This window comes from Cucumis sativus, chromosome 3 (genome assembly GCF_000004075.3).
Source record: "Cucumis sativus cultivar 9930 chromosome 3, Cucumber_9930_V3, whole genome shotgun sequence".
Classification (NCBI taxonomy): Eukaryota; Viridiplantae; Streptophyta; class Magnoliopsida; order Cucurbitales; family Cucurbitaceae; genus Cucumis; species Cucumis sativus.
The window spans coordinates 4035506-4061500 of record NC_026657.2 but is presented as its reverse complement, the minus strand read 5'-3'; the positions used below and the strand labels follow the sequence as shown (position 1 = coordinate 4061500).

General features: G+C 33.7%; 4 protein-coding genes across 6 annotated transcripts; 3 read left to right on the top strand and 1 right to left on the bottom strand.

Annotated features, from left to right (window-relative positions):
- The first annotated feature begins 2009 nt into the window (after positions 1 to 2009).
- On the top strand, positions 2010 to 6465 carry LOC101219271 (grpE protein homolog 2, mitochondrial). Its single transcript, XM_004149296.3, has 6 exons — positions 2010 to 2301; positions 2610 to 2775; positions 2848 to 3041; positions 3325 to 3492; positions 3884 to 4012; positions 5967 to 6465. Exons 1-6 carry the CDS (start codon positions 2155 to 2157, stop codon positions 6081 to 6083), a joined length of 921 nt encoding a protein of 306 aa, XP_004149344.1. The 5' UTR covers positions 2010 to 2154; the 3' UTR covers positions 6084 to 6465.
- Positions 6466 to 7627: 1162 nt separating this feature from the next.
- Positions 7628 to 13883, top strand: LOC101219032 (trigger factor-like protein TIG, Chloroplastic). The gene is made up of 13 exons (XM_011652216.2): positions 7628 to 8026; positions 8119 to 8202; positions 8949 to 9074; positions 9776 to 9864; positions 10140 to 10323; positions 10731 to 10821; positions 10909 to 11063; positions 11242 to 11334; positions 11458 to 11550; positions 12109 to 12189; positions 12283 to 12432; positions 13064 to 13159; positions 13330 to 13883. Exons 1-13 carry the CDS (start codon positions 7730 to 7732, stop codon positions 13405 to 13407), a joined length of 1617 nt encoding a protein of 538 aa, XP_011650518.1. The 5' UTR covers positions 7628 to 7729; the 3' UTR covers positions 13408 to 13883.
- Positions 13884 to 14436: 553 nt separating this feature from the next.
- LOC101218803 (ABC transporter I family member 1) lies at positions 14437 to 19533 on the bottom strand. 3 transcript variants are annotated; one of them, XM_031882794.1, is made up of 3 exons: positions 19310 to 19533; positions 15855 to 16639; positions 14437 to 15010 (listed from the first exon to the last, which is right to left on the bottom strand). In XM_031882794.1, exon 2 carries the CDS (start codon positions 16578 to 16580, stop codon positions 15891 to 15893), a length of 690 nt encoding a protein of 229 aa, XP_031738654.1. In that variant the 5' UTR covers positions 16581 to 16639; positions 19310 to 19533; the 3' UTR covers positions 14437 to 15010; positions 15855 to 15890. The 3 variants fall into 3 exon arrangements, with proteins under 3 accessions (XP_031738654.1, XP_004149342.1, XP_031738653.1); XM_004149294.3 differs by lacking the exon at positions 14437 to 15010 and adding an exon at positions 15036 to 15180; XM_031882793.1 differs by lacking the exon at positions 14437 to 15010 and adding an exon at positions 15197 to 15305.
- Positions 19534 to 21041: 1508 nt separating this feature from the next.
- LOC101218568 (hypothetical protein) lies at positions 21042 to 25809 on the top strand. The gene is made up of 3 exons (XM_011652215.2): positions 21042 to 21372; positions 21829 to 22097; positions 25132 to 25809. The coding sequence occupies exons 2-3, from the start codon at positions 21915 to 21917 to the stop codon at positions 25408 to 25410; spliced, it is 462 nt and encodes a 153-aa protein (XP_011650517.1). The 5' UTR covers positions 21042 to 21372; positions 21829 to 21914; the 3' UTR covers positions 25411 to 25809.
- The last annotated feature ends 186 nt before the right edge of the window (positions 25810 to 25995 follow it).

Genomic DNA, 25995 nt, shown 5'->3' with positions numbered 1-25995 from the left:
ACCATCCATAAGAGATGGAGGTACAAACACGTAATGCTAAATTTTAGAGTAGAAGTAGAAACTATAGATATGTCACGATATGATTTATACACTATTTTGAATTATATTGATATGATAGTAATTGACCTCATCAAAATTAAACATATGCAAATAACTATGAACAACAAAGCAACACGAATATAGGCTTTTGGTTTGTGATAGATCCATCTTACGTCACTTCATTAATTTTTGATGGCGTTTTGGCACTTAATCTCAAAGTAACTGACTTTATAATTCATTCATTTTTTAGTTTTACTCTTGCCAAGCTCTTTAACTTTACTTTTCATTTTATTTTTGAGAGATTTATTGTATTTGTGAAGATCAATTTGAAGAATTCCTATTCACTCCTTGTCACGACGATTCTACAATTCTTAATTTTTTTTTTCAAGCTTAAAATTAGGATCACTAGAGTCAAGTTTTGTGGTTTTCACTTGAAAGTGGATTGTTGGAATGAATTAGGTTAGTTTGAGTAGATCCATTGGATCGTGCAAGACTCGTTTAGGTCTATGATTATTTAAGGGGTGTGTTGTTGGATCGGTATGGCAACTTTAGAGGGATGAATAGGGGTTTTAGTTGAACTTTTTAATAAATATATCCAAATTAAATTAATTAAATAATTTTTAAATTAATTAAAAAATTAGCTAATTTATGCTAAATAACAAATTTGATAAAAAGAAAAGAAAATAAAATAAAAAGAATGTAATAGAGTATACAATCAATCTCAACCAACAAGAATATGCAACTAAAATTAAATGAAAAAATAATTAGAACAAAGTTAGAGAAGAGGACACCTCAAATTTACCATGGTTTGGTCAAGCTCGACCTACATCCATATTTTTAAGGATCTCTTGGGATTGTGATTGAAAATCCTCAATTTGACTCTTTCCACATAATATAGTTGAGAACCACCATTTGCTCCTTGTTTGGGTTCAAGAGCAAAATCGATCATTTCCACGGATTAGGATTCAACCATCACAATATGTTGAAGCTTTAAACAAAAAAAACTCTAAAAAAATTAATATACAATATTTTGAGTTAACCGTAAATAAGAATTATCTAAATGACAAGATTAGAAGCTTTAAAAGACTATCAACGGTGACTTGGGATTATAAAAAAAAAATTCTTAAAAATTAGATGAAAATAAAGTATTTAAAAAGAGAAAAAATATATTGAAATCCACGATAATTTTGAGTCATAAGATGCAATTAGTTGTTCACAAACATGTATATTAATATGATAATATATCATTTTGAAAATTATCTTTTTAAAGCATTATTTTTTAAAAAATAGTTGTTAGACACAAACACAAATAATAATATTAAATTAGCTTTCTTTTTTAAAGCCAATTCAAAATCAAAAGTCACATGCGTTACTCTTAACTTTGGGTGACTTTCTCTAACTGATTTAATTTGATTATTTGATCACATCTCATATATTTCTTTTCTTTTAGTAATATTTAAAATAATAAAATTATCAATAAAAAATTCAAATTTGTTTCATACAAAAAAAAGTTAAAATTAATTAATTTGATATTAAAACCAAAAAACCAATCTAGGGTTAATTTATTGTTTTTCTTACAAACAGGATTTTGTTTAATGAATTGTTTTGTTAAAAAAACATTGTTTGTACTAATAATTGAAAGATATGAATTGATAGTGGAAGTTATATCTTACTAATAATTATATTAATTTAAATCTAAAACTTTTATAAATATTAAACTAATGATTCAATCTATTTAAATCAGTTGGGAGTATAAATTGAAAACTTTTCCCATAAAGAAAACAAACAACTATCATTCTTACAAATACGTGTTCCTTTGTGTTAGTTTTGATGTTATTTTGAGTTAGGTGACGTATATGTAAATCAACACAACCTCTTCCTCAAGCAACTACAACGACGTCGTTTACTCAAACAAAAGTAACGGGGTAGTTTCGTCAATTCCCCTTAAAGCCACCGCAAAACCCTCTTCTTCTTCTTCCTTCCTTCCTTCCTTCCTCCCTCGTCTTCTTCTTCTCCTCAACCACATTTCTCTTTGTTCCTTTCCCTTCCTTCGCCTGGACAAACCTTTATCCCATCTTCCTCTCCGCCTTTTCTTCACCTTTATCATTGTTAGCCATGTTCGTCACGAAGCTTTTCTCACGCTCCTCCCGCACCATTCTTCGCAGCTCGCTGCTCTCGTCGGCCCCTCAATCCGACAAACCCATTCACTTCCCAATTCTCACTAATCGATTGCACTCTCTTGCTAACCAATCAAAAGACAAGGTTCGATTTAAACACCTGCTACTTACTCCGTTTTGTTTTCTGCTACGAGGGTTTAGCTAGGGTTTTGGGACTTTCTCAAAATTTCTAACGTGACTGCAATTTAGTTATTCGAATTCCTTCCATTTTTATAAAGTTTATATGATTTTAGTTGCCTTTTAATTCTTTTCTGTTGTTGTAAGCATTTGGGACCTCCCCCATCTTAGTTCCTTTTCTGGGTGTCTTGGATTTAATATTGTTGATCAACTTTGGTGTATTTTTTAATATATTTTCTTAAATTGGAGAGCGTTTATAATTCTTTTTCTATTCAGGAATCAACGTTATATCGTTCATTTTTTCTTCAAAAACATGGATTATCAACATCTGCATCCCCTGAGACTTCTAATAAGGAAAATGGCAATACAGTTCCAAGGAATGGGGGCTCTAAAACTAATGCAGAGCCAACGGCTGAAACTAATGGTCGAACCGGAGAATCAGGTTTCATATCCGGATGTTGATATTTGATGCATGTATTTGATGGAGTACTAACAACTCTGATTTCTGTTTCAGATTCTGATAGCGATGACAATCTTTCCATGGATGATCTGGTGAAAGTTGTAGCTGAGAAGGAAGAGCTTTTGAAGGTAAAGCACAAAGAGATTGAACAAATGCAAGATAAGGTTATTCGCACTTACGCAGAGATGGAGAATGTGATGGCCAGGACAAAGCGTGAAGCTGAGAATTCGAAGAAGTTTGCTATACAGGTTTTGATTTAAGTTTGGCCCATCTATGGTCTCTGACATTTGTTATCATGCTGCAATGACATGGGGGAATGCATTAATATTCACTTACAAGACTCTCTCCTGACATCCATCATTTGTATGTATTTTAGAACTTTGCAAAGAGTTTGCTGGACATTTGCAATGACATGGGAATGCCTATCTATGGTCTTTAACATTTGTTATCATGTTGCAATGACATGGGGGAATGCATTAATATTCACTTACAAGACTCTCTCCTGACATCAATCATTTATATGTATTGTAGAACTTTGCAAAGAGTTTGCTGGACGTTGCAGACAATCTAGGACGAGCTTCATCCGTAGTCAAGGGAAGTTTCTCAAAGATTGATTCAACTAATGACTCTTCAGGGGCAGTACCCTTACTGAAAACACTTATTGACGGTGTTGAAATGACGGAGAAACAGCTGTCTGAGGTTAGTATCTCATGCACAAATTGTTCTTGAGGTTTGCTGTTCACTTGAATCTGTTTTTATTACATTAATAATTGGATGATTTAAGTGGTGAAGTTCCTCAAATTTTATGAAAGAAGAACCCATGTCAATTTGTTTAGGTTGTTGGCATCTCATGTATTTTATATTTCAATTTCTAAGTTGTATGATTGGGTAAAATGGTGAGAATTTTGATCCCGTCGAACTTGTAAGTTCTATGTGAAGAATTAGCCAATTGAAGCCATCTGCTGCATTACTATAAATTTAAAATATTAAATTCAACTTAACTAATTGGTCAATGGGTATCTCCGTCTGATTTTGACTCTCCATGGCATATATGTGGCAGTGAAGTTCAACTAAATTTTGTTGCTTGCAGGTGTTAAAGAAGTATGGAGTGGAAATGTTTGATCCTACAAATGAGCCATTTGATCCACATAGGCACAATGCAGTTTTTCAAGTACCAGATGGTTCTAAGGCACCTGGTACTGTTGCAGCTGTATTGAAGGTATTTCCTGTGGCCCTAATCATTGTTTTCTACATTTTACTATTATGGTATTTCAAATTCTTCATACACCTTTAGTTTGCATATGAAGTTCGTGTGTGGCAAATTTTAGGGTAGACAAAGTTTACGTTCTCATAAATAATTAAACAGTAATTTTGTGAGCTTTTTCTTTGATCAATTAATTTTTCTCAAGAGCCATCAGGCAAGGGTTAATTTGTAGCTCTAGCACAAGAGAATTGGTTGTATCTATAACTTGTAAGTTGTCTGAATATCTTTGTTTCCTATACATTTAGATGTGGGTACAAAATCTTAGGAGATATTCATAGCAAATATGGATGTCTTCGTTTGTTTCTACAATTTTGAAAATCTGGTGTAAATTATAAATGTTTGTTTTTATTTTTGGTGATCATTATGGCCTGACTTCGAGTAGAAGAAAAAGCTATGAACTCAAATGTTACAAGGGTGTTTTAGCTCACAATTGTATTAACCATGGATTTGTATAGCATAAAATGGGGACTATAAGCTTGGGTAGCCATTGTTTTGGTTGTATAGGGAGTATAAAATTGGGGAGCACTAGCTTCTATTTGGTTGCATAAAAGAATGAATCACCTAATCTTCAGATCAGGTAGCTTCTATTTGATTAATGGGGTTTGTTGGGGGGAAATAACTACGTAGCATGAGCATACTGTTTTAAAAGTTTTAGATTTAAGTGGTTTGTGTGTTATCAAGTATGTAGCCTTGTATTTTTTGAAGTGGTTAGCGCACTAAAGCATGAAGTGCAAAAATAGGTGAGGTTTCTTTAGTGAATAGCTGAAATGTATAAAGAATTTTTTATATAAGAGAAAATATAATATGTTGAATAGTAGGATAATGAAACATCTATGAAATTAATGTTTTATAGGAGATTGTTCTGAGAACTTATGGTGTCTGGACCACTCCTGGTTCTTTCGTAAGGGGAGATAGCCTTCATTTCAGCTTGTTTTCTGAGGGGTGAAATTAGATAACGAGACATTGCCATTTAATCTATTTTTCTGAAATTCGTTCTGAGCTTCTGGTCTCTACACTAGGAGTGCTGCTCAAGCTTAAGGGAACAAGAATGGATCTTACATTTAATGAGAATAAATTCTTAAAGAAATAGTTAAAAACATTCTTAGTGGTGCTCATCTACTATATTAGTACCAAATGAACAAATCGCCTATTGTATGACCTTTTTTAAATCCAATCGCTGTAGCAAGAATAAATTGCAAATGATATAAGAAAAATAGGCCAGGATAATAACTTGACATTCTTAATCTATTAGCATTATGAAAAAATGGCTTCAAAACCCAAAAAAGAATAACAGTTAGGAAAGGGAATTAAATCCTTGATGTTTCTTGAGATCTGCATTGGGGGGGGGGGGGGGGGGGGGTGATGCTATGGGCCAGAAATGTTTGGGAAAAGTTTCCGGAGGTAGAAGAAAAACTCAGTAAATGAAAAGCTTCTCTCAGAGTTTGCCATTGAGATGTGCGATGCTTTCTATAGCTCAATACCAGATTTATAAAGAACTTGTTGAGAAAAGAAAGTATTAATCACAGTATTGATTTTTTAGTTAATGGTTACTGAATTAGACCGGATGTAATGTAATGTATATTTTGAAATATCAAGTTAAAAGTAAAACTGTTCGCACACCTCTATAAGTGAGGTGATCATATATGTGCATGTACTAATATTTTATTAGAGTTATCTAGTCCTTAAACAGAAGAAGACCGGGTAACGGTATCTTTGCATTCCACAAGTTTTAATAGCGTGGGCTTGTTACCCTAGCGGGGGCAAAGTCAAACACAATAACTAAACATGTATGATATAACATTATACTTGCATCTGTTTGTCTTGTTGAAGCAGAGCTAATGTTAGAATTTGCATCAAAGCTATGATAACTGCAAACCCCTAACTGTTATTTTGTTGTTTATGTCAATAGAAAGGGTACATGCTTCATGAGCGAGTACTTCGACCTGCCGAAGTTGGTGTTACAAAAGCCGTGGAGAATGAGGATGGTGCAACGGGTGACGCAACCGAGAAGGGATCTCAAGGTTGAATTTGAAGGATTGGAAGGATGGATATTTTGGTATAAAAAGAGAAGTTTTGCTATACGGAATCTTCTATGGAAGAGGAGATGCCTAATCTAGACTTGTTAGATTGGACAGGGAAAGAAAAACAATTCATTGCTTGGATAAAATTTGATTTCGTTATGTATTTACAGAGAGATATGAGAGTATTTCCATGATTTCCTGTCAGCTCAAATTCAGAATATGCAAACACTTTCTTTGAGGCATTTTTTTTGTCAAAAAGTTAACAAAGGGCTTTCTGTCAAAGATGAACAGAAACAGAATGATGCCTACATTTTAACAGCAGGAGCAATTTATAATCTATACTAAATATAAATAGATGTTGCTGGGGATTTACTTTATTTTTGTTTACATTTTGTCTTCCATTTTTTTAGATCCCATTTAATCTTTTACTTATTCTTGGACCAAATGAGATTCTCATACTTAGATTTATGTATGTTTGAGGGTCTAATTTTTATACTGGTATAAACATGGTGTAATTGAAGGTATAATTACAGCTATTGTTATATCTTAATTGAAGGTATAATTACAACTATTGTTATATCTTAGGCTTGAATTTTGCAATTTTTTGTGTGATCCAAAAGGGTAAAAACAAGAAGTGATGAATCAAGTAATGATATAAAAAGTTAATCTATATGCTTCATCCAAAGATATAAGCATCATTGTAACTAAACACTGTTAACTTCATAAATACTTCTACTCTAACATATATAGCCACTCAGTTCAAAGCTCTTCGGTTACGTGGGTTGATAATTGATGTATATTATTTTCTCAGGTTGGATGTTTAAATCCCTTGCGTTATTTTTTTACTTAAAAAACAAATAATTATTAGTAGGTTACTCTGAACTTTGAAAATTTTCATTTTAACGTTTGAATTTTTTTTTTTAAAACAACTCTCGAAACGTTTTTACCATTAAGTTTATCGATGAAATAATGTATACTTACAAGAAAGTAAACTATTCTATAGTCGGGCCAGCAAATAATTCATAAACAAATAAACAGAAAATTGGAATCGTGTACTTGAAAAGAGGAAGAAGACAAATAAGGAACCTTTTGGGTTAAAGATTGCTTATGACTATAATTACCACATATTGTTGCCGTAAATACTATTTAAAGTCTTCAATTAAGTACATAAATACTATTTTAAAACTTTCTAACAGTTCCTATTTACTACCGTATTTACTATTTACTATTTGACGTACATTCATCATTTTCTAATTATTTGTTATAGAGTTTACTATTTTCTTATCAAACTAAAATAATGTAACACATAGTATTATAATCCAAATTAAAATAATCTATACTCAAAACACACTCTATTCTAATCAAACTATAATAACTTCAAACACATGTAAATGGTTCACATATGCATATTTGCCTTTAAATACATACACGAGTAGATGTAAAAGTTTAGTGCATAAGTTTAACAACAAAAGTTTACAAAGGGAGGTTGGAACATGAAGGGTTAAAATGAAAATATTTAAAGTTTAGGGTATAATATTTAAACGAACCCAAAAGTTGAGACCAATTTGTAAGTCTTAGTTTTAACGGTATCGTTATCCTCTTTCATCCTTGAAACTTGGAGGCAACCTTCTATCCTAAAACCAATTCCTTAATGGAGCTCTTCACATCCAGTTTCTCTTCAACTCTTCTCAATCACCTTCCATGGCGCCCTTCTCTTTCTTCTCCTTCTTCAATTTCTGCTTCTTTCTCCAAAACCCATTTACTTCACTCCAACAATCTTCGATTTTTTCCTCCCCCATTTCACCTCCTTCACCCTCTTCAAATCTCCACCACTTCCCGCCGATTTGCTGCTTCACCTTCTTCGCCTTCTTCCGTTGATCTTGGCCCTAAGATCGATAAGCTTCCTGCCGACTTGGATATTTCCGAGACCGAAGAACCCAATTCCAGTGTGAGTTTTTCCTTTTTCTTTTTTTCCTTGTTGAAATTGAACCTTTATTTGTGCATTTCTATTTATGATTATTCAGTTAATGCTCTGTTCAGGTTAGATTGAGTGTAGGAGTTCCACCGGCTGTTTGTGAGGATTGTCATAGAAGGGTTATGGCCGAGTTCATGAAGCAGGTTAAGGTAACAAGTTACTATAACTTATATGCAACTTCCGTTGATTTTGTATGCAACTAGTTTTTTTTTAAAAAAAAATTGGAGAATTTAACTCTTTTATTTTGAAAGGATTCAAATCATTGTAAGAGATTGAGAAGAAGTGTGCTTAATTTCCTAAACTAAAAATCAAATGGTTACAAAACGGGTCTAGTTTTTTCTTTAAAAAAAAACTTGCTCTTCTTTTTTGGATTTTATCTTACAAGTTTTGTGCTAACAGAAATATTCGACTTATTTACTTGGACGATGAGCCATTCAAGATTAATATTGCCAGTTTTGAGCCTATATCTTTGTGAATTTGCTTATAGATTCTGCTGAAAAGATCCCATACTAAAGGAGATGCTATTTTTAGTAATAATCTAGGTTCATATCTACTTCCAAATGGGATTTCAATCACCCTTGACAGCTAGAAACAAAGTACCCAGTGCACATTGATGCGAACTTCCTTTCAAGTCGTGGGCTGAAAATACACATCATAGGGTCATTCTTATATATTATATTATTATTAGAACAGAGATGCGATATTTATGCATGTGCTGCTTGAGACTCTACTGTCACTTCCTATTTTTATTTTCTACAGTGCCTCTTCACTCTACATGTTAACTGACGATCCATTCCCGAGTTATCTTATAGTACTAATAGCTATCGACTTTTAATTATTTTCTTGACATTTGGAAGGACAATGACAATTGTATAATCTGGTTTTCTATAAGCAGATCCCAGGATTTCGTCCTGGAAAAGTTCCAGAAAGTATTCTTGTAAGTTACGTAGGAAAGGACCATATGCAGAAAGCCACCGTAGAATCAATTTTGAAGAGGACCCTTCCTCATGCCATGTCCTCAGTAAGTTAAAAGTGATGATTATTTACTCTCTTATTTATTTATTTATTTATTTGCATATAAAATATTTGATCGATGAAGAAGCATATAGAGTTGCAGTAATTGATCTAGGCTCACTTTGATTCAATAGTTGCTTGTAGCTTTGCTTCAAAATTTTCCATTTTGAGCAGCTTCTCCCCTATACAACCAAAAAATTATCTGAAACGTGAGTTTGCGCTGATTTTTGGAAGGGTGGAAAGTGTTTTTGACCAATTATAAGCACTTTTTAATCAAAAGTTCTTTTGACATACTTAGAAAGTAAGTCTTTTTGGAGGAAGTACTCAAGTGCCGAAAGCGTTTAGGAATACTGTGAATTAGAGAAGTGTTGGAAAGCGTGAGTAATCGAAGATGAAATGAAAATGAGATCGTGAAGCATGATAACAATGAGAAAGAGTGTTAGATTGAAAACTGTCATGACGGAATGAGTTTTATATTACAAATTGGCCTCAAAACGTGCAATCCAAACATGGGTTTTGGATTACATTACAAACTCAACCTATTATAGGCCACCAAATACCCCCCTAGTGTTTTATTACATACGCCTACGTAAATAATAAAAGTAGTTTTCTGATGCAAAGAAAGATAATAAAATATCTGATCTTTTGTTTTTTTTGAGGTGATTGGTAAGTTAAATGCTTATCTTATACCACATACATGTATTGTAGGTAGCAGGAAGGGCACTGAAAGACTCCGTTCGTATTGCCTCTAAATTTTCTGACTTGGAGCAGACCTTTTCTTCTCAAGGCTCTCTCAGGTTTTCCAAATGTGCATCTTTTATATTCTCTTAAGATGTAGGTGGATATTTCTGCTAATTAAACTGCTCTTGCACAAAGCTTACCTTTATCTTATTACTGTCTCAAGCTTTTTAGTTACACCTTATGTGATTGACTTTTTCACCTTGCTCAATGCTCATTTCTTTTTAACTTTAAAGGTTATAGTGCACTACTGCACTGGTTATTTACCATTCATTATTCTCTTCTATGGTTTGTGATAAATATATTCATGGGTTGAAGTGGTTTTGTGATCCAGATATGACATTATTGTTGATGTTGCACCTGAAGTCAGATGGGTTCCTGAGAATGGATACAAAAACTTGAAGCTGGTGGTTGAAATAGACAACGAAATAGATGCTCAAAAAACTTCCGAACAAGAATTAAAGCGCCGCCACAAGTTCCTTGGTACATTAAGAATTGTGACTGATCGAGGATTACAGGTGACTCTTGTAACCATTTTGGACCCTGTCCTATTTATGTTCCTTTTTCTCTATATATTTTGTTTCTCAAATGGAAATAGAGGTTATTATTTAATCGAATGGTACAAATCTAAGGGAGCCAAAAAGTTTCTCTATCATATACTGAAAATTTGTAAGAAATTAAGTTGTCTATTTGTCGAGTAGGTTTCAGTCATTCTGAAACATAGTAGAAATAGACCAGGATTGATGGCTATATGAAAATGTTTTACCACTGATGTTCACTTGGTGGTGATCTCGATTCTGTTGCTGGATGATTAATAACAGGGAGTTTTAAAATTTTATCAAGTTATCAAATCATCGCAAAGTCAAAATTACAGGTGAGTCTTTTAAATGTGCGAACATCTTGACAATTTGACAAATGTGTGCAGATGGGTGATGTTGCTGTAATTGATATATCAGCAATAACAATTGGCCAAGATGAATCTGGTGGTCAAAAGATTCCATCTGCAGAGAGCAAAGGTTAGATTAAGCTACCAATCATGAATACTGGAAAGCGCAATGATCAAGTCATGAAAATTCCTCTCTTTTCCTTATTACCATTTATAGGTTATCGTTTTGATACGGAAGACGGCGATAAACTCCTTCCTGGGTTTCTTGATTCATTAATTGGCATTCAACGAGGTGAAACTAAGTCATTTCCCCTTGTATTTCCTGAATCATGGAATCAAGAAGATCTCCGCGGTGTTCATGCTCAATTCACAGTAAGTTTCCTATTCATTTGTTCAACTAATGAGGAGATCATAAATGATGCCGGAGCAAATAGAAAAGAAATGTCATATTTTATCATTCTGACTTTTACTTTGGCTCTTGTTATATTTTATGCAAGGAATATCATGGTTCAATATCTTCCTTTTTCATCTCTATTTTTCTTGATTTTAGGTCGAGTGCAAGGAACTATTCTACAGAGAATTACCTCAGTTGGATGACTCACTAGCTGATAAGCTTCTCCCCGGCTCTACAACCCTAGAACAGGTAACCTAATACTCTCATATCTCCAATCTACCTCGTATTTGCAATACAGAAAGCATTTTGCTATATGAAATAGCTTTTTTCTGAAAGGGTTTTATATTTGTATCTTTTGCTTCAAACCGACAGGTCAAGGAAGCATTGCTGCAAAGATGCCTTGAAGTAGAGCAAACAGCTAAAGATCAGGCAACGGACAATGCAATTCTTGACCAACTTTGCAAGGTATTTTACTATCTGAAATAGGTTTTCGAAGATTTATATGCCTATTTTGACCTTTGGGTAGTGTGTTTGGACAATGCAGTATATGTGTGTGTATAGACATTGTTTTGACTATGATCACAAGAACTTGATTTCCTTATTAAACAAGTTCTTTAAAAGGTAATTTTGCTTCAAGTATCATTCTAACATGGAAGACTCGACGATAACATTTATTTTTATCACAAGACCCAAAATTTTATAATTTTTTCAAGGGATTTGGATTCGAGACCATGATTTTGTTTGTATGGAAAAAAGCTCAGTTATATAAAAAATCTTTTTTTTCAAAAAAAAAAAATGAAGTTATTAGTTGTGTTGTGCTGGACAAAATTCCAAAAACCCTAGTCTCTGAAAACAAGGATCTTATTGGTTGATGAAACTGCACGCTCGACGTTGCCTCAACTAGTTATAATTGTTAGAGACTAGAGTTGAGTTAAATTGTTTTATGCACTTTCTATGCTAAGAGTTAACAGTGGGGAATCTGGCTTGGGAAAATTAACAATAAGTTGGAACAAACCTTTTCAGATGGTGGAAGTTGATATTCCTCATTCCATATTTGAGGAGCAAGGTAGGCAGCTATATGGAGCCAAACTACTGCAGATACAGGTGAGAACTTAAAATGGAGAATGCCTAAATCTAAAGATCTCTATTGTTAGTGAGTGCAGTGTAACAATTCTCATATCTTTTGTTGTGGCACAGGCAAACATGAAATTAAATGAACAGCAGTTGGCTACTCTATCTAGTCCTAAGGCTGTGAAGGAGTACCTTGAAAATCAGAGGGACAACATTACGCATGTTATCAAACAGAATCTTGCAGTGGGAGATATATTTAAACGTGAAAATTTGCAGGTGATAGTATCTTAGTTTGTTTTCAATTGTATTTTAGGATAAGTTCAATTTTTACTATTTAACCTTAAGTTTTTATTCCATTAAATATAATATAATTATGAAATTGAATAAAATTAATACCCTTAATTAGCTAAGTCCCATTTCTCAAAGATATGTAACTTGCATTCATGGTTAGTCGTGGCGTGTGGGCATTCTTGTGGTTGGACGAGAATATTTTGTGTACATTTTTTGTTTTTGGTTTTTTGAAAATTAAGTCTATTTCCTTCAATTTTCTTACAGCAGTTTGCAACTTAAAAAGTATAAGAGTTGGATTCTTAACCAAATTCCAAAGACAAAAACAAGTTTCTAAAAGCCTTTTTTTTCTCGGTTTACATAATTTGAGGTAATTTTTGTAAACATTGATGTAAAGTAGATAACACACCAAGAAATTTAGAGCTCATAGAGATGTACTTAGGGTTAATTTTTTTAAAAATAAAATCAAATGGTTACCAAACACTATTATACAAGACAATAATATCATAAACCATCAAAATCATTAACTTCCTAAAGTAGCTTCCCAAACCTAAACCTGCTGCACATAAAAAATAATATGCTTTATCTAATATTACACCGATCTTTGCTTGCTCTGCAGGTGGACACAGAGGAACTCATGAAAGAGGTGGAAAACTCTGTTGCGGAATTTAAACGTAGTAAACAAGAATATGACGAAGACCGGGTGCAGGAACAGGTCAGTAAGACAAATAGAAACTTCTCGATTTCGTTATGCTTTTCCTGACTGGTCATTAGTCAAACCATATGCCTTGCTCATTCTAACTTGAAAATGATATGTCACAACTATTAGCATATTACAAGCTAATGTAAAAAACCCCATTTCACCTCATACACATAATCATTTAGGTACAAGACATACTAGAAGGAGCTAAAGTGCTAGAATGGTTGAGAGAGCATGCAGAGATCAAGTACATAACCGGATGATAATGGATAATTCAAGTGAGACAAAAAGAGAATGAGACAGAGTTTATCTGCCTGGACACTCGTGCATGCGTCATGCACGATCCGTGCTCTCATTTTTCATGTTGGCTCCAGGAACCCAGTTCCATATTTTTTGCAAGAGCATTGCCAAATCTCAAAATCTTTCTTTTGGTAATGAGGTTTGGTCAATAAACAAAAGGCTTACATATTATTAAAGAGAGTTGGGATGCTGTAGATTTGTTATTATCCAAAACAGAGAGTATATAGTTAGCTTTAAGGAACTTGAATGTAAAAGTATGAATAGTTTTGTATATTTAAGCTTGACAATCATGGCTGAAAATTTGGTGTAATCTTGGTTTAAATTGATATCCTTTGGTGTGGTTGGGTTTAGAGTGGCTTAGGCTGTCTAAGCTAAACCCCCATTTGGGTGAAAGTCAATTCAAATCCTTCAACTAAACCCATCAGTATTTTTACCTTTTTTTTCTTCTCTTATTTCTTTTCCTTTATTATTATTTTTACATCAATTTGATATTGAAAATCCATCATTCTTTGCTGAGTATTTGTTTTGATATGAAATATTATATGAAAATTCCATTTTGACCCAATACCAATTTTTATACAACTTTCAATTTTATCAAATTGTTTGAGATGTTGTAATTTTACTTTTATTTGTTGAAATTTATGGATTTTGGAAAAGTTGTTGAATAAAAAAACTTGTACAGTGATCAAACTATTATTTTAGCTCGAGTTTATGAAGATCTCTACACTTTTTTTCTTGAAAAAACAATAGGCCAATTAGTAAAAATTGAAGCTTAAATTTAGGATTCAATTAGATGAAATTGGAAGTGATAGTCTAAATTGGTAAAACTTAACAAATTTATTGTCCAAACCGATCAAACCTTGACTTTGAGATTTTAAATTTCATTTTTCTAAAAATCTTTAGATCATTTGAACAAAAATCCTCCTACAAATTTATAGTTATGATCATCAAATTCAAACATTCATCTCCTCTTTCCACAACAAAAGAGTCCATCACTCAAACCAATTCAATTAAAAAGAAAACCCATAACAACTATTCAAATGAGTCCTAAATCTACTCAAAGTAACAATGTTACACGTTATTTCAAACAAAATAAAAACAACAAAACCAAAAATTTAACACGAGTGAAATCATCGTGTACACCTACATCATAAGACAAAATATAAAAAAATCCCCTATCCTCGAACATTCCAACACGAACAAGAAATTGTAACTTCACAAACTTAGAAAATGAGTCAGCATATTCCCTTTATTCAAAATAGAATCTTCATTAGTCTTATTTCATCCTCTCATTGCCTTCGTTTACTAAATCATCTTTGAAGCCTTCATGATTTGTATCAAATGAAAATTTATTGCAATAATCAATAAAACTCAACCCTTTTTCCTATAAAAAGTTTTCCCAACTTCTTCATCGTTCACTTTTCCACTACATTCCTCGAGATTATGCCCAATGATTCCACAATGCCAACAGAACTTTGACAACCGTTCAGACTTCATCGGTATCAAACACACCCATTTCAAACCATCTAACACACCCATTTCAAACCATCTATGTTGACGTTGAGTCTGATAACTCGAAGTATCAGTTTCTTAATATCAATGACAATTTCCACAATCAACATCTTTCTTAAACTATCAATTGATCCAAAAGCTTAAACTAGTGGGTGAAAGAGTTTTTTGGATGACATTGGCTTTCGTAAAACCACGAGAAATTTGTTGAAAAACTGCTGACTTTGCTTCAAGATTCAGGTGGTATCAGTATCAGTTTCGAATGCAAAAAGAAATAGGTAGTTACCAATTTGATGAACATCAAAATTTGTCTCTACTTCCAAAGAAAGTTGATTGGTAAAATCTTGAAGGTCTAGTGGAGAAAGAATAGAAATGTTTAAGAAGTGATAAGTATTGAGTTAAAATATCATTTCGGTCCTTGATGCATAGTATACGTTTGAGATATTTTCAAATGATTAATTAAATTTGTTTTGAGTGAAATTTTCTTCTGCCAATTCTATTTCCAATTACGTTATATTTTTGTCATTTGTTTTTTGGTGTATTATATATTTTCAAAAACCCAATGGAATTTGTTGATTCATTTACATGGGGGAAAAAAGCACATCAGTAGAATAGATCATTAGGAAATTTGTATTCATATGATAAATAATAGTAAAATCACAATTAGTGATTAAAAAAAGTATCAACTTGAATCAAATTTCTTTTAATGGAAGCACAAGAACACGTATTAAAAATAGAACAATCTCTGAAGTAAAGGAACCGAAATGGTATTTGACTTTAAAGTCTTATCTTTTGTAACATAAAACATGAAGTATTATTTTTAGCTTTAAGCTGAGCTATTTTTAAAAACAATTCTAATGATGGAAACCAACAAATGATAAAGAATGAGAAAGAATGTTACCATTGCTTGATTTGAACTATGCTTGAGTTGGTAAAGTTACGATATGTCACACCGATCGAGCATATCGACCAAGGTTATTCTCCGAGGGAAACGTGGCGGAAGCCTCAAGATCATGGAATCTTCAATATCTATTGGAATATGTGTTGCTACAATGACAATCCCACCTTTCCTTCTATGTTCAGCAATGATGTATTCCAGCAACTTGACCCCATCATCATCTAATGCAACTGAAGGCTCATCAAGCAGCCAAATTGGTCTATCGATCGCCAACAATCTTGCAAGTTGCAGGCGCTTACGTTGCCCCATCGATAACATTTTCGCCTTCTCCTTTGCCAATCTTCCAAGCCCCATCAGCTCGATGGCAGGCATTGATTTGCCATGCTTCCCCTCAAGCAGCTCGAACCACTGAACGTTGTCAATGATGGTAAAGTTCTCTTTAATGGCATCTTTAAGTGAGAGCCAATTCAGCTGAAGTTTGTATTGGTGGAATACTCCAGATTCTGTAATGTCATGCCCATTCCATAGGATCCTACCGGCAGAAGGTCGGGAGAATCCGGCTAACATTCGTAAGAATGTTGTTTTGCCTGAACCATTGCTCCCTGACAGCACGAGTGCACTGCCATCATGGATCGAGACGTTAACATTTCTAAGGATTTGCTGGGCATTTCGCATACAGGAGACCTGGTCGAGAAGAAGCCGAGGAGGGGGCGGTTTTCTAAGAGACATCGTCCTGAGTTTGCTCTTTTAGGCTCAGCTTCATATGAAACTACATTCACCAATACTTCCTGTAGTAGACATTAAAAGAATTGTTCCATAAGGCATGAAAGTAAATAAATAAATAAAAATTATGTTCAAATTACCAGCAAAAGATTCAATGATCTCAGTATTTGAAAAGCCAAGAAAAAGCAAAGTCTAGAATCTGAATGGAATTTGCCAAAGTTATGAAGAAACAAGAGTTTCACCAAGTATAACTTAATCGTTTATTTACCTATAACATGATTGATTGGGTTTGTCGAGCGCAACATTTTGTCAGTGCAGCCAAAAAATAAAATAAAATCCACCTAGTTTTTCATAGTTTCATAAAACGTGGTACAATTTGTTCTCAAGTCAAAATCATACGTGCATAGAATCTGACGTAGATGAAGAAATGAAATAATGAAAGAAGTAGAATTGGGAATTGAAAAAAACTATTTTTTTTTATGAAAAACACAACATAATTTCATTGATGGTATTAAATCGAAGTAAACTACGAACTTATCAAAATTTATGAACACGACAACAAAACTTAACGAACTTATCGAAACTTATAAACACTACTAAACTTATCAAATTCAAACCAAACTTATCAAAACATTAACAATAAACCTTAACAAATTTAGAAACTTATCATGAAAATAGATACTTACTCGTCAAATTAAAATAAACAATAGAACTAAACGAGCTTATCGTAAAAATGGTAAACTTGTAAAATTTAAACAAACAAAACTAAAAGAAACATGAACATAACAAAACCTCGAGGGTTGGCCTAGTGGTAATGGGAATATAAAAAAAAGGCCAAAGGGCCAAGAGGTCATGGATTCAATCAATGGTGGTCACCTACCTAGAATTTAATATAAAGGTTTCCATGACACCCAAATGTTGTAGGTCAGGCTGGTTGTCTCGTGAGATTAGTCATAGTATGTGTAAGTTGGCCCATACACTAACGTATATAGAAAAAACACCTAAACAAACTTATCATGAAAATGAATACTAACTCATCAAATTAAAACAAACCACTCAACTTATAAAAATAGGAACATAACATCAAAACTTAATAAATTATCAGAACTTGTGAATATAAATTTTTTTACTTAACTAACTTATTAACACTTAAGAACAAAACATTCTTCAAAAAGAAATGAATTTCACTAAGGAAAAAGATGAAGTCAAATCCCAAAGAGAAACATGAAACCTAATAAGAACCCCAACATCATTGGGCTCCTTTTCCAACCCTATAAACACTTTGTTCCTTTCTCCTACACAATTCCACATGATAGCATACACTTTCATATTTAAAAGAAGAAGAAGATAATAGCGCAAAACCTTCCAACCACAAGAAACTTCCTGAATAGAAGTGGTGGATGGAAGAGGAACTTCCTGAATATAACACTAATGTCCTTTTGACGGGCAAGCACAAAACCAAAACTTTCAAAGAACAAATTCAAGATAGAATCTGCAAACTCACAGCTCTAAAAGATGTGATTCAGATCTTCCTCCAACTTCCAACAAAAAAAAAAAAAAAAAACAGGCCCACTAACAACGATATCCTCCTTTAGGGCCGATTCGAAGTGTTCACATGTCCATGTAGAACTTGAAGTAAAGAATTTCACTTTCTAAGAAATCTTAATCCTCCAAAACACTGAAAAAAAATAGACTTACTAGAAGGAGAACGAGAAGGATCCAACAGACAATGGAAAATGAATTACATGAGAATCCTTACAAATTGCCAGGATTCCTGGCGCACAAATTCTATCTCCTGCCTAAAGTCAAACTCCCCCAAACGACAACAAAGAGATGACAACAGTTGCTTCTCTACTGGTCAAAGAGCAACTAAACCCAAAGTAAAAGAAAACTGAACTCCCTGACCAGTAATCTTCCTATAAATATGTTTCCTTACCCTCTCCTACCACACAACAGAAGAAATGGGAAAAAGAGGGGAGGCTCTATAGAAATATCCTTCGACAAATTCCGATGCCTTTAACCTCACTCGACAAAAACAGCACGGGATGGGGCTCATACTTAAGAGCAATGACCTTGTGCCAAAGGGTAGTATAATCAAAAGAAAAATGCCAAGCCATTTAGCTTACAACTAAATTTATCAGAAAAAGTCAAATAAAAATAATTAAACTCATCACACCAGCATTTGGTGAAAGCAACATAAACAAGCAAATCACATCTCATATACCTTTCTACATTTGAATTAATGAAAGCCTATGCCTATCATAACTTAATAGATAGTCACAGAATCTAATCCTAATCTTCAAGACATCGTACAATTTTAAGAAGTGCATCTTATTAATACTGCCATCCAGAACAACTTATTCAATCTGGTACGTGATCTATACAGAAATTACACTTTTCATATCACTTCAATCCCTTCGTTTACAAACTTTAACCAAATTTAAAATTCAATATCAATCTAGTAAATTGGGTCAGAATCCATAAATAAATTCAAATTTTCAAATCAATTTATTCATTTTCTTTGCAAATTTTAACCAATCCAAAATTTTAGATTAACGGGACTGACCTCAAATAACTTTTCAGTTAGGCTGGGAGGAAGGAAAAAAACAATCGAAGAAGGAAGGAATGTGATATTTTTAGCTCCACACAATCCCGAATATTTACAAATATAATGCAATTCCTAGATTACGAAATCAAACAAAAGAATGGAAAATAAAAAGTCGATGGCATATTACCGGCAAGAAAAAGATGGAGTGCCGCAGGGTGATGGAGGACCAGAGAGACAGATGGTGAGCGATGGAGAGAGAGAAAGAGCGAGAGCCGATTTATGGACTCCGTCGACCAAGGGGGGTGGCTACTGAGAGTGAGTAAGAGGCTGGGTGAGCGTAGGTGGACGACGGCGATTGAGAAAGGGCATAAATCGTGGGTAATTGTCAAAGGACAAATTATAGGGGAGAAGAAGAGGGGTTTAACACTTTAAGATAATTATCATTTGGAATTAACCAAAATTTGAGGAAATGAAATTTGTCCCCATTTTTTAAATTTTAAGTTTTTATAATCTTTCCTTTCCGTGAAACTACCAAAATAAACTTATGCAAAAGTTCATCCAGAGGTTAAACCGGTTCAATTGATAATCCATTTTATATATTTCGAGTTGGTTGAATTGACAACCTGGTATTTCCAACCCAGTTCTTAAAATATAGATTTAATTGGATAGTCAGATTGTATTGTCTTTTATAAGCAGAACTACCTCAATCAAGTGAACTCCCACAACACTAATAAGAATATCGATTAAATAAATAGCTAAACAACCCCAAGAAAGCTAAACAATTTTTTGCTTGGAAAAGATTGATAAAAGATCGAGAAGAAAGGAGAACTTGTTTCTAACTTCAAGATTTTGAACTCTCCATAATTTTATTGATCAAACTAGATTGAAAGTTCTAGATATGCATTCTAACATAAGAATACAAAGAAAAGCATAAAATTTGAGAGATAAAACTTCTATAAAAAATTACCTTGTTTAATGTTCGTAAAAAAAACCCTCATAGGTACTGATCCTGGTTGTGCAACTAGAAATAAGAAGAAAATGGTAAGCACAAAAATTATTCCATAGAGAAAACACTTTAATTATGGGATTGACATCACTCTACCCAACATTTATTAGAAATTTCAGCTTTATAACAACCCAATAAGTGACTGCCTAAAGAAAGAGTTTTAATGAGAAAGAATCAACATAAAGGCTTTGAAAGGATTAAGATAAAGCTTAACCGTCAACCAGTCCTAAAACTACCCGTATTCAACAATCCCTTTGAAGTAGCATAGATACTTATTGAAGCTGAATTGAATTGGGTCAATAGATGCTTGTGGAGCTCAACAATTTTATCTCGAGAACATCTAGTGGAGTTCTTTAGTGAGAAACTAAGCTCTTCTAGACAACATAAAGTACATATGAACAAAGTTTTATTCTTAGGGTTCTAAAGCAATTGGAGCATTATGTTTTATCAAGGATTTCATTCTCCTCACAAACCACTTTTTCATCAAGTATTTACAAGCACATAAAAGTATCAACATGCATGCTCGATATCCTACCTTATCAAGCATCAAGTCAGGAAAGAGAACAAAATTGTTGATACATTGAGTAGAAAAGAGATCATATTACATAATGCTTTATGTTCCCAATTAGCTTGAGGCTATCTCAAAACAACTTTGATCCAATAAGTATTTGGTAAACTTCAAATTTTTAATAAAAAACACACTATGACACTCGATCGAGAGACAAAGAAATTTTGTTGAGAGTTTTTAAATTTTAGGAAGAATCTCTTAATTAATTTCAGATTGAATCGAAGAAAAAACAAAATTACTAAGCTACCTTTGAAATGTATATATATATAAGAGGTTAGTTTTGTCAAATCGTGTGTAATTTTACTTTTACATGCATTTTACCATACAAGTTGTTGGGGGGATTGAAATGAGAAAACTATTTTTCATAAACCCTATTTGACGTTCACCCACACACCCTCTCATTAACAGCCACTGCATCCCGCTCCGACGCACGCCGCTCGTGCCTGCCACAGTATCAGCGGCGGCCGCCGTACGCTGCACTCTTATCTGCCAGATTCTCATCTTTTGGACGAACTCGCCGCCTCTCCCTCCCTCTCACACTCTCTCCCTTCCCCAAGCAACCAGAGCTACTTATCTCTGTTGTTCATCTCAGAAATAGAAACACTGGTTCAGCCCCGCTGTTGGTGAGATCGTACCGCCCCTCACGCCTACTGCTGCTCATTTTTTAGATCCCAAGGTTTTTATTTGTTGTTTATTTACTTATTTTTCCTTTATATTTTGTTTGTTTACTTATGTTCAGTTATTCTGTTCACCTTCGAAAATGAAAATAAAAATGGGCTGGAATCGAGAATCTAAATTGAAAAGATTTAAATTGTTGCTATCCGTTTTAAATTAAATAGCAAAGGAAATAAGAAACTTTGGAGCTTGCTTGAACATAGAAAGACACTATCTGTGCGTATTGCATATGAACTGGCATAGGGACAGCTTGAATTCAATTTTTTAAAATATGATCTCCTGTAGGGTAAAGTTAGAAACGTTTTTTATTTTTTGGAAGTTTTGAATCTTAGCGGATTATCCGACACCAAACCTTTTTAAGGTAGAGAAGAAGAATATAAATCACAACTGATTTCGATTTCGTTGTTCTATTTTATTTATTTTTCTATCTAAACGCTTGAAATGGTTTCAAATCCAGGAGTTAAGTGAAGGAAACGGCGCAGGCTACCATTTCTCTCAGAAGTTCGAAATAGGAATTTTAGTTCTAAAGAACAGAAGATTAAGATGCCTCTTTACGATGTTATGTTTTTGATGAAACCCCATGTAAAGAAGGAGGCTTTGTTGGACTTGGTTGCTAGAGTGGGCAAGCATGTGTTCAGGAGAAATGGGGTTGTCTGTGACATTAAGTCATTTGGTGTTGTCCAATTGGGTTATGGTATTAAGAAGCTTGATGGAAGATATTATCAGGTGACTTTGAAATCTGTTCTTTCATTTTTTCTCAATGAAAGGTGTTCTTATCAATAAAAAGAAAATCTGTTATTTTACTGTTGAATTTTATCATCTTCCTTTTTGTTGTTCTTGTAGCTTGATTGTATCTTTAAATCTCATTCATATTGTGTCAATTAAGCATAAATGCATTTAAGCAACATATACGTTTTTAATTGTATTGTTTCAAAGGTGATAAAAGTGACTTTAGTTGACTTAATGGGTTTGATTAAGATGGAAGGAATAATAGTTTCTTTTGATTTTGGTTGCATCGAAGATCTCAGTAAACCTTTATACAAAAGAACTACAAATGATTAAATTGTGGATGCATTTTGCCATATTACTTGCCAATTTTTAATAAGTTAGGCTTTGACGTTGGAATTAATGTCTCTTTTCTTTTTGTGGGAGGGGGAAAAACCAGGTTTCATTGAGAATAAATGAAAGAATACAAGGGGAATTCACAAGGAGCAGCTGAAGGGGAGCTCAATTAATCTAGAAAAGAGCTTTAGTCAATCAAAATATGCCTAAGGCCTAAAGGAAAATTACAGAAGCCTTTACAAACAAATACCCAAAGATAACTATGAAATTTATTAGCAAACCAAACTCCCTTACAAAATTTTCAATCGCTCTAAGAATTCTATTGTTTCTTTCACTCCGAACCCCCCAAAATAGCACAAAAACAAGCACAACAAAGCTTGCTACCCTACATCGAAAAGGTGAGTGGAACACACACAACTCAAGAAAATCTCTTAATCTCCTGGACTATGCCAAACTAAGAGAGAGCCTAAAAAAACCACTTCACAACAATTTAGCTAACTGACAAGACTGAATAAGATGATCCAGATCCTCACTAGACACTAAAAAACGACTGACAAGAGAACTCAAATGAAAGACTAGGACTCCAAATCTGCCTATTAGTCATTTCCACCTAGAGAGTAAAATCACCAAGTAAAGCAAGGAGGGTGAATGACTATTTCATTCCTTTATGGAGACACTGAATGACCTTTGCCTACTTTGAAATAAAAGGAGTACTGCATCTGCCACGAATGACTTTCTCTGTCAGCATTATATTTTTTTGTGTTTTATTTTATCCCCAGTTGGTATTGTCCTTGACATCCTAGAAGTAATGTTATGTGAATTTGTGATTTTCTTTCTTGCGAAGAAATAGATGTGTCTCTACAGTTTGAGGTTTCTGTATGTCAACTCTATCTGATGCTTTTCATTGAATCAGTGACCCTAATAGGTCCTCTTGAACAATTGAATTTTTTTTATTAGTTATTCTAGCACACATTTCTTCATTTAGTTATTGAGTCACAAGGCTACCCATGTTCAGCAAGAGGGTTTCTAGTTTGTTGGTTCATTTGTTTAGCTCAAATTTAGCCAATCCAACATGTCCCTGGTTCAAACCTCTTAATTGGTATGGGGTTCAGGTTTTAAAGTTTGGTGGGTTCTGTTTGGAACTGGATTGGATTTGAACAAACTGTCTATAATTGAAGGGAACGCCAATTATCTATAGCCTTGATATATAAGGGTACTTGTACATTAAAAAAATTTGATTGTCTTTGGTAAAGTCCTATTTTGGGGGGCTTAGGATTTAGATGGAACTTAGGTGATTTTAAAACGTCATAAAGAACAACCAGAGGTTCACATAAGCCAGGACAGGGAATTTTGACCGGCAATCATAATTCGTCTGCCCATCATCAAAAGTTGCTCATTCATTTCCTTATCCATTAAATTCCTGCTAAAGTGAACGTTCAGTTAGTAGTTTTAATTATTATTACATGGCTGAACCAGACACAAGACCTGGAACTACCCATTTTGTAATTTGTAACGCAGATATCATCTTGATACAAAGTATTACTGTTGCTACCAACAGTTATCTTTGAGAAGTACTAAAATTTTCTCACAACTGAATTTAAAGATCCAAGGCCGTGTACCACCATTCGTAACTTCTTTTGCTTAATTTAACCAACCAGTTGAGCACGCCATATACTTCCTAACAAGAACAAGATCTGAATTTATTATAATGCAATTATAAGGAAGTACAAGATAAACACAGTTATAAGGCACTTGGAACCCTCCCTCTTGATTACTCTCACCCACCCTAGATCACTCCACAGAATAACCTCCTCCTCACTCACTTACCTTCCCTCTATTTATAACAAGTAGTAACCACCCTTGTACAATAGCTACCAGTAACTTCCTATCTATCTAATTACTCTCATACCACTTAACCAACACAAACTACATATCTAGTACCTAATACATGCCCAATCTTGTCACTGATTTTATGCCTTGGAGGCTCTCTCACGTTGGAAGTGCCACTTCTAATGAAGCTTCTGATCTTGAAACCCCGATCACCTAGCCACTTTATTCGGAGGCATAATCATGATCCTTGTATATTTTTACTAAAGAGCCTGGCTGAATATCGCTTGGGCTACTAGACCTTTCATTTATACACAGTTGGAACTATCAAAAGTGGAAGTCTCTATTCAAACCCTGATGTGCATCATCATGTACACAATATCTTAAGGGGCATTTGAAACAAGACTATCCTAAGACTATAATAACTACCACTACTACAATAAGTACTATTTTGTACTTCCAGTCGCAGTCAACACTATTTCAAAATCCTCATTTGCTACAATATTTATTATTTGTTATAGTTTACTATTTTGCATTTATCATTTTTTAATTTTTGTTACAATGTTTACTATTTTCTTCTCAAACTAAAATAGTTTACACTTCAAACACATAATATTGTAACCTAAACTTAAATAATCTACACTTCAAACACAAATTATTATAAATTATAATCCAACTATAATAACTTAGGACTATAATGGCTAACTTCTTGCTCCAAACGCCCCTGCATTGTTCTTATCTAAAACTTGTTCATCAGATGTATTGTGAAGTTTCCTGACTTTGTTGTGGTTCCTACAAAAGATTGATCTATTTGTTTGTATGTGTATCTAAATCAATTAATGATATTATTACTCTTTCTTTTATGGTAAAGGGCCAACTTATGCAGATGACGATGATGGCTACTCCCAACATGAACAAGGAGTTGTTTTACTTAAACAAGGAGGATCGGTTGTTGCGTTGGATTTTAGTGAAGCACCGTGACAGACAATTTGGCCTGGAATTCCTTGGCGAAGATGATGACAAGAATGGACTTGAAAAATTAAGTCGACTTAACTTGATGGGTGATGACGATGAAGATGAAGATGAAGATGAAGACGACGACGATGATGAAGAATACAATGTGGAACCTGACGATACGAAAGCAGAGTGAATTTTGCGAGTCTCTATTTTCATGGCCTAACTTTCAACTTGTTTGAAGGACCTCTTGTACCATTTTTGGATTCTAGACAGACAAATAAATAGGTCCATAGTTTCTTTAGTTGTCCTTGTCCATATTATCTGTTTCTCAGAAACAAAGGTCCATAAATGTCTTTTTCTCAAACTTCCATTAGAATGGGATGTTTTCCAGGTCTTGGATTTCAGCTCTAAATGAAAAGTTCAAGAAATGAATACCCTTGTCTGTCTTTTTGTACTTTATTCTTGCTTTTATTGACCTTGTATTGAATGAAACTGGAGCAATTATGAGGTTTGATGAAGATTTGGTTGAGATCATCTAGGTTTGTATCAAGTGATATTCAATTCAAATAAGGTTGTGGTGGTTGTTCTTGAATTTTTACTTGTTTTCTTCTAATGAACATCCTGTTTGAAATTAAAAAATTTAATTTAATTTGGACTTCATTCTAGAATTATCAAGGTACGTATATTAGTTTGAAGTTCTCTTCTGCCCACGATTATTATTTTTTAAAAAAAGAAAGGAGTTCTTCTTTCTTTCATGTATCAACATTGAGAGTGATTT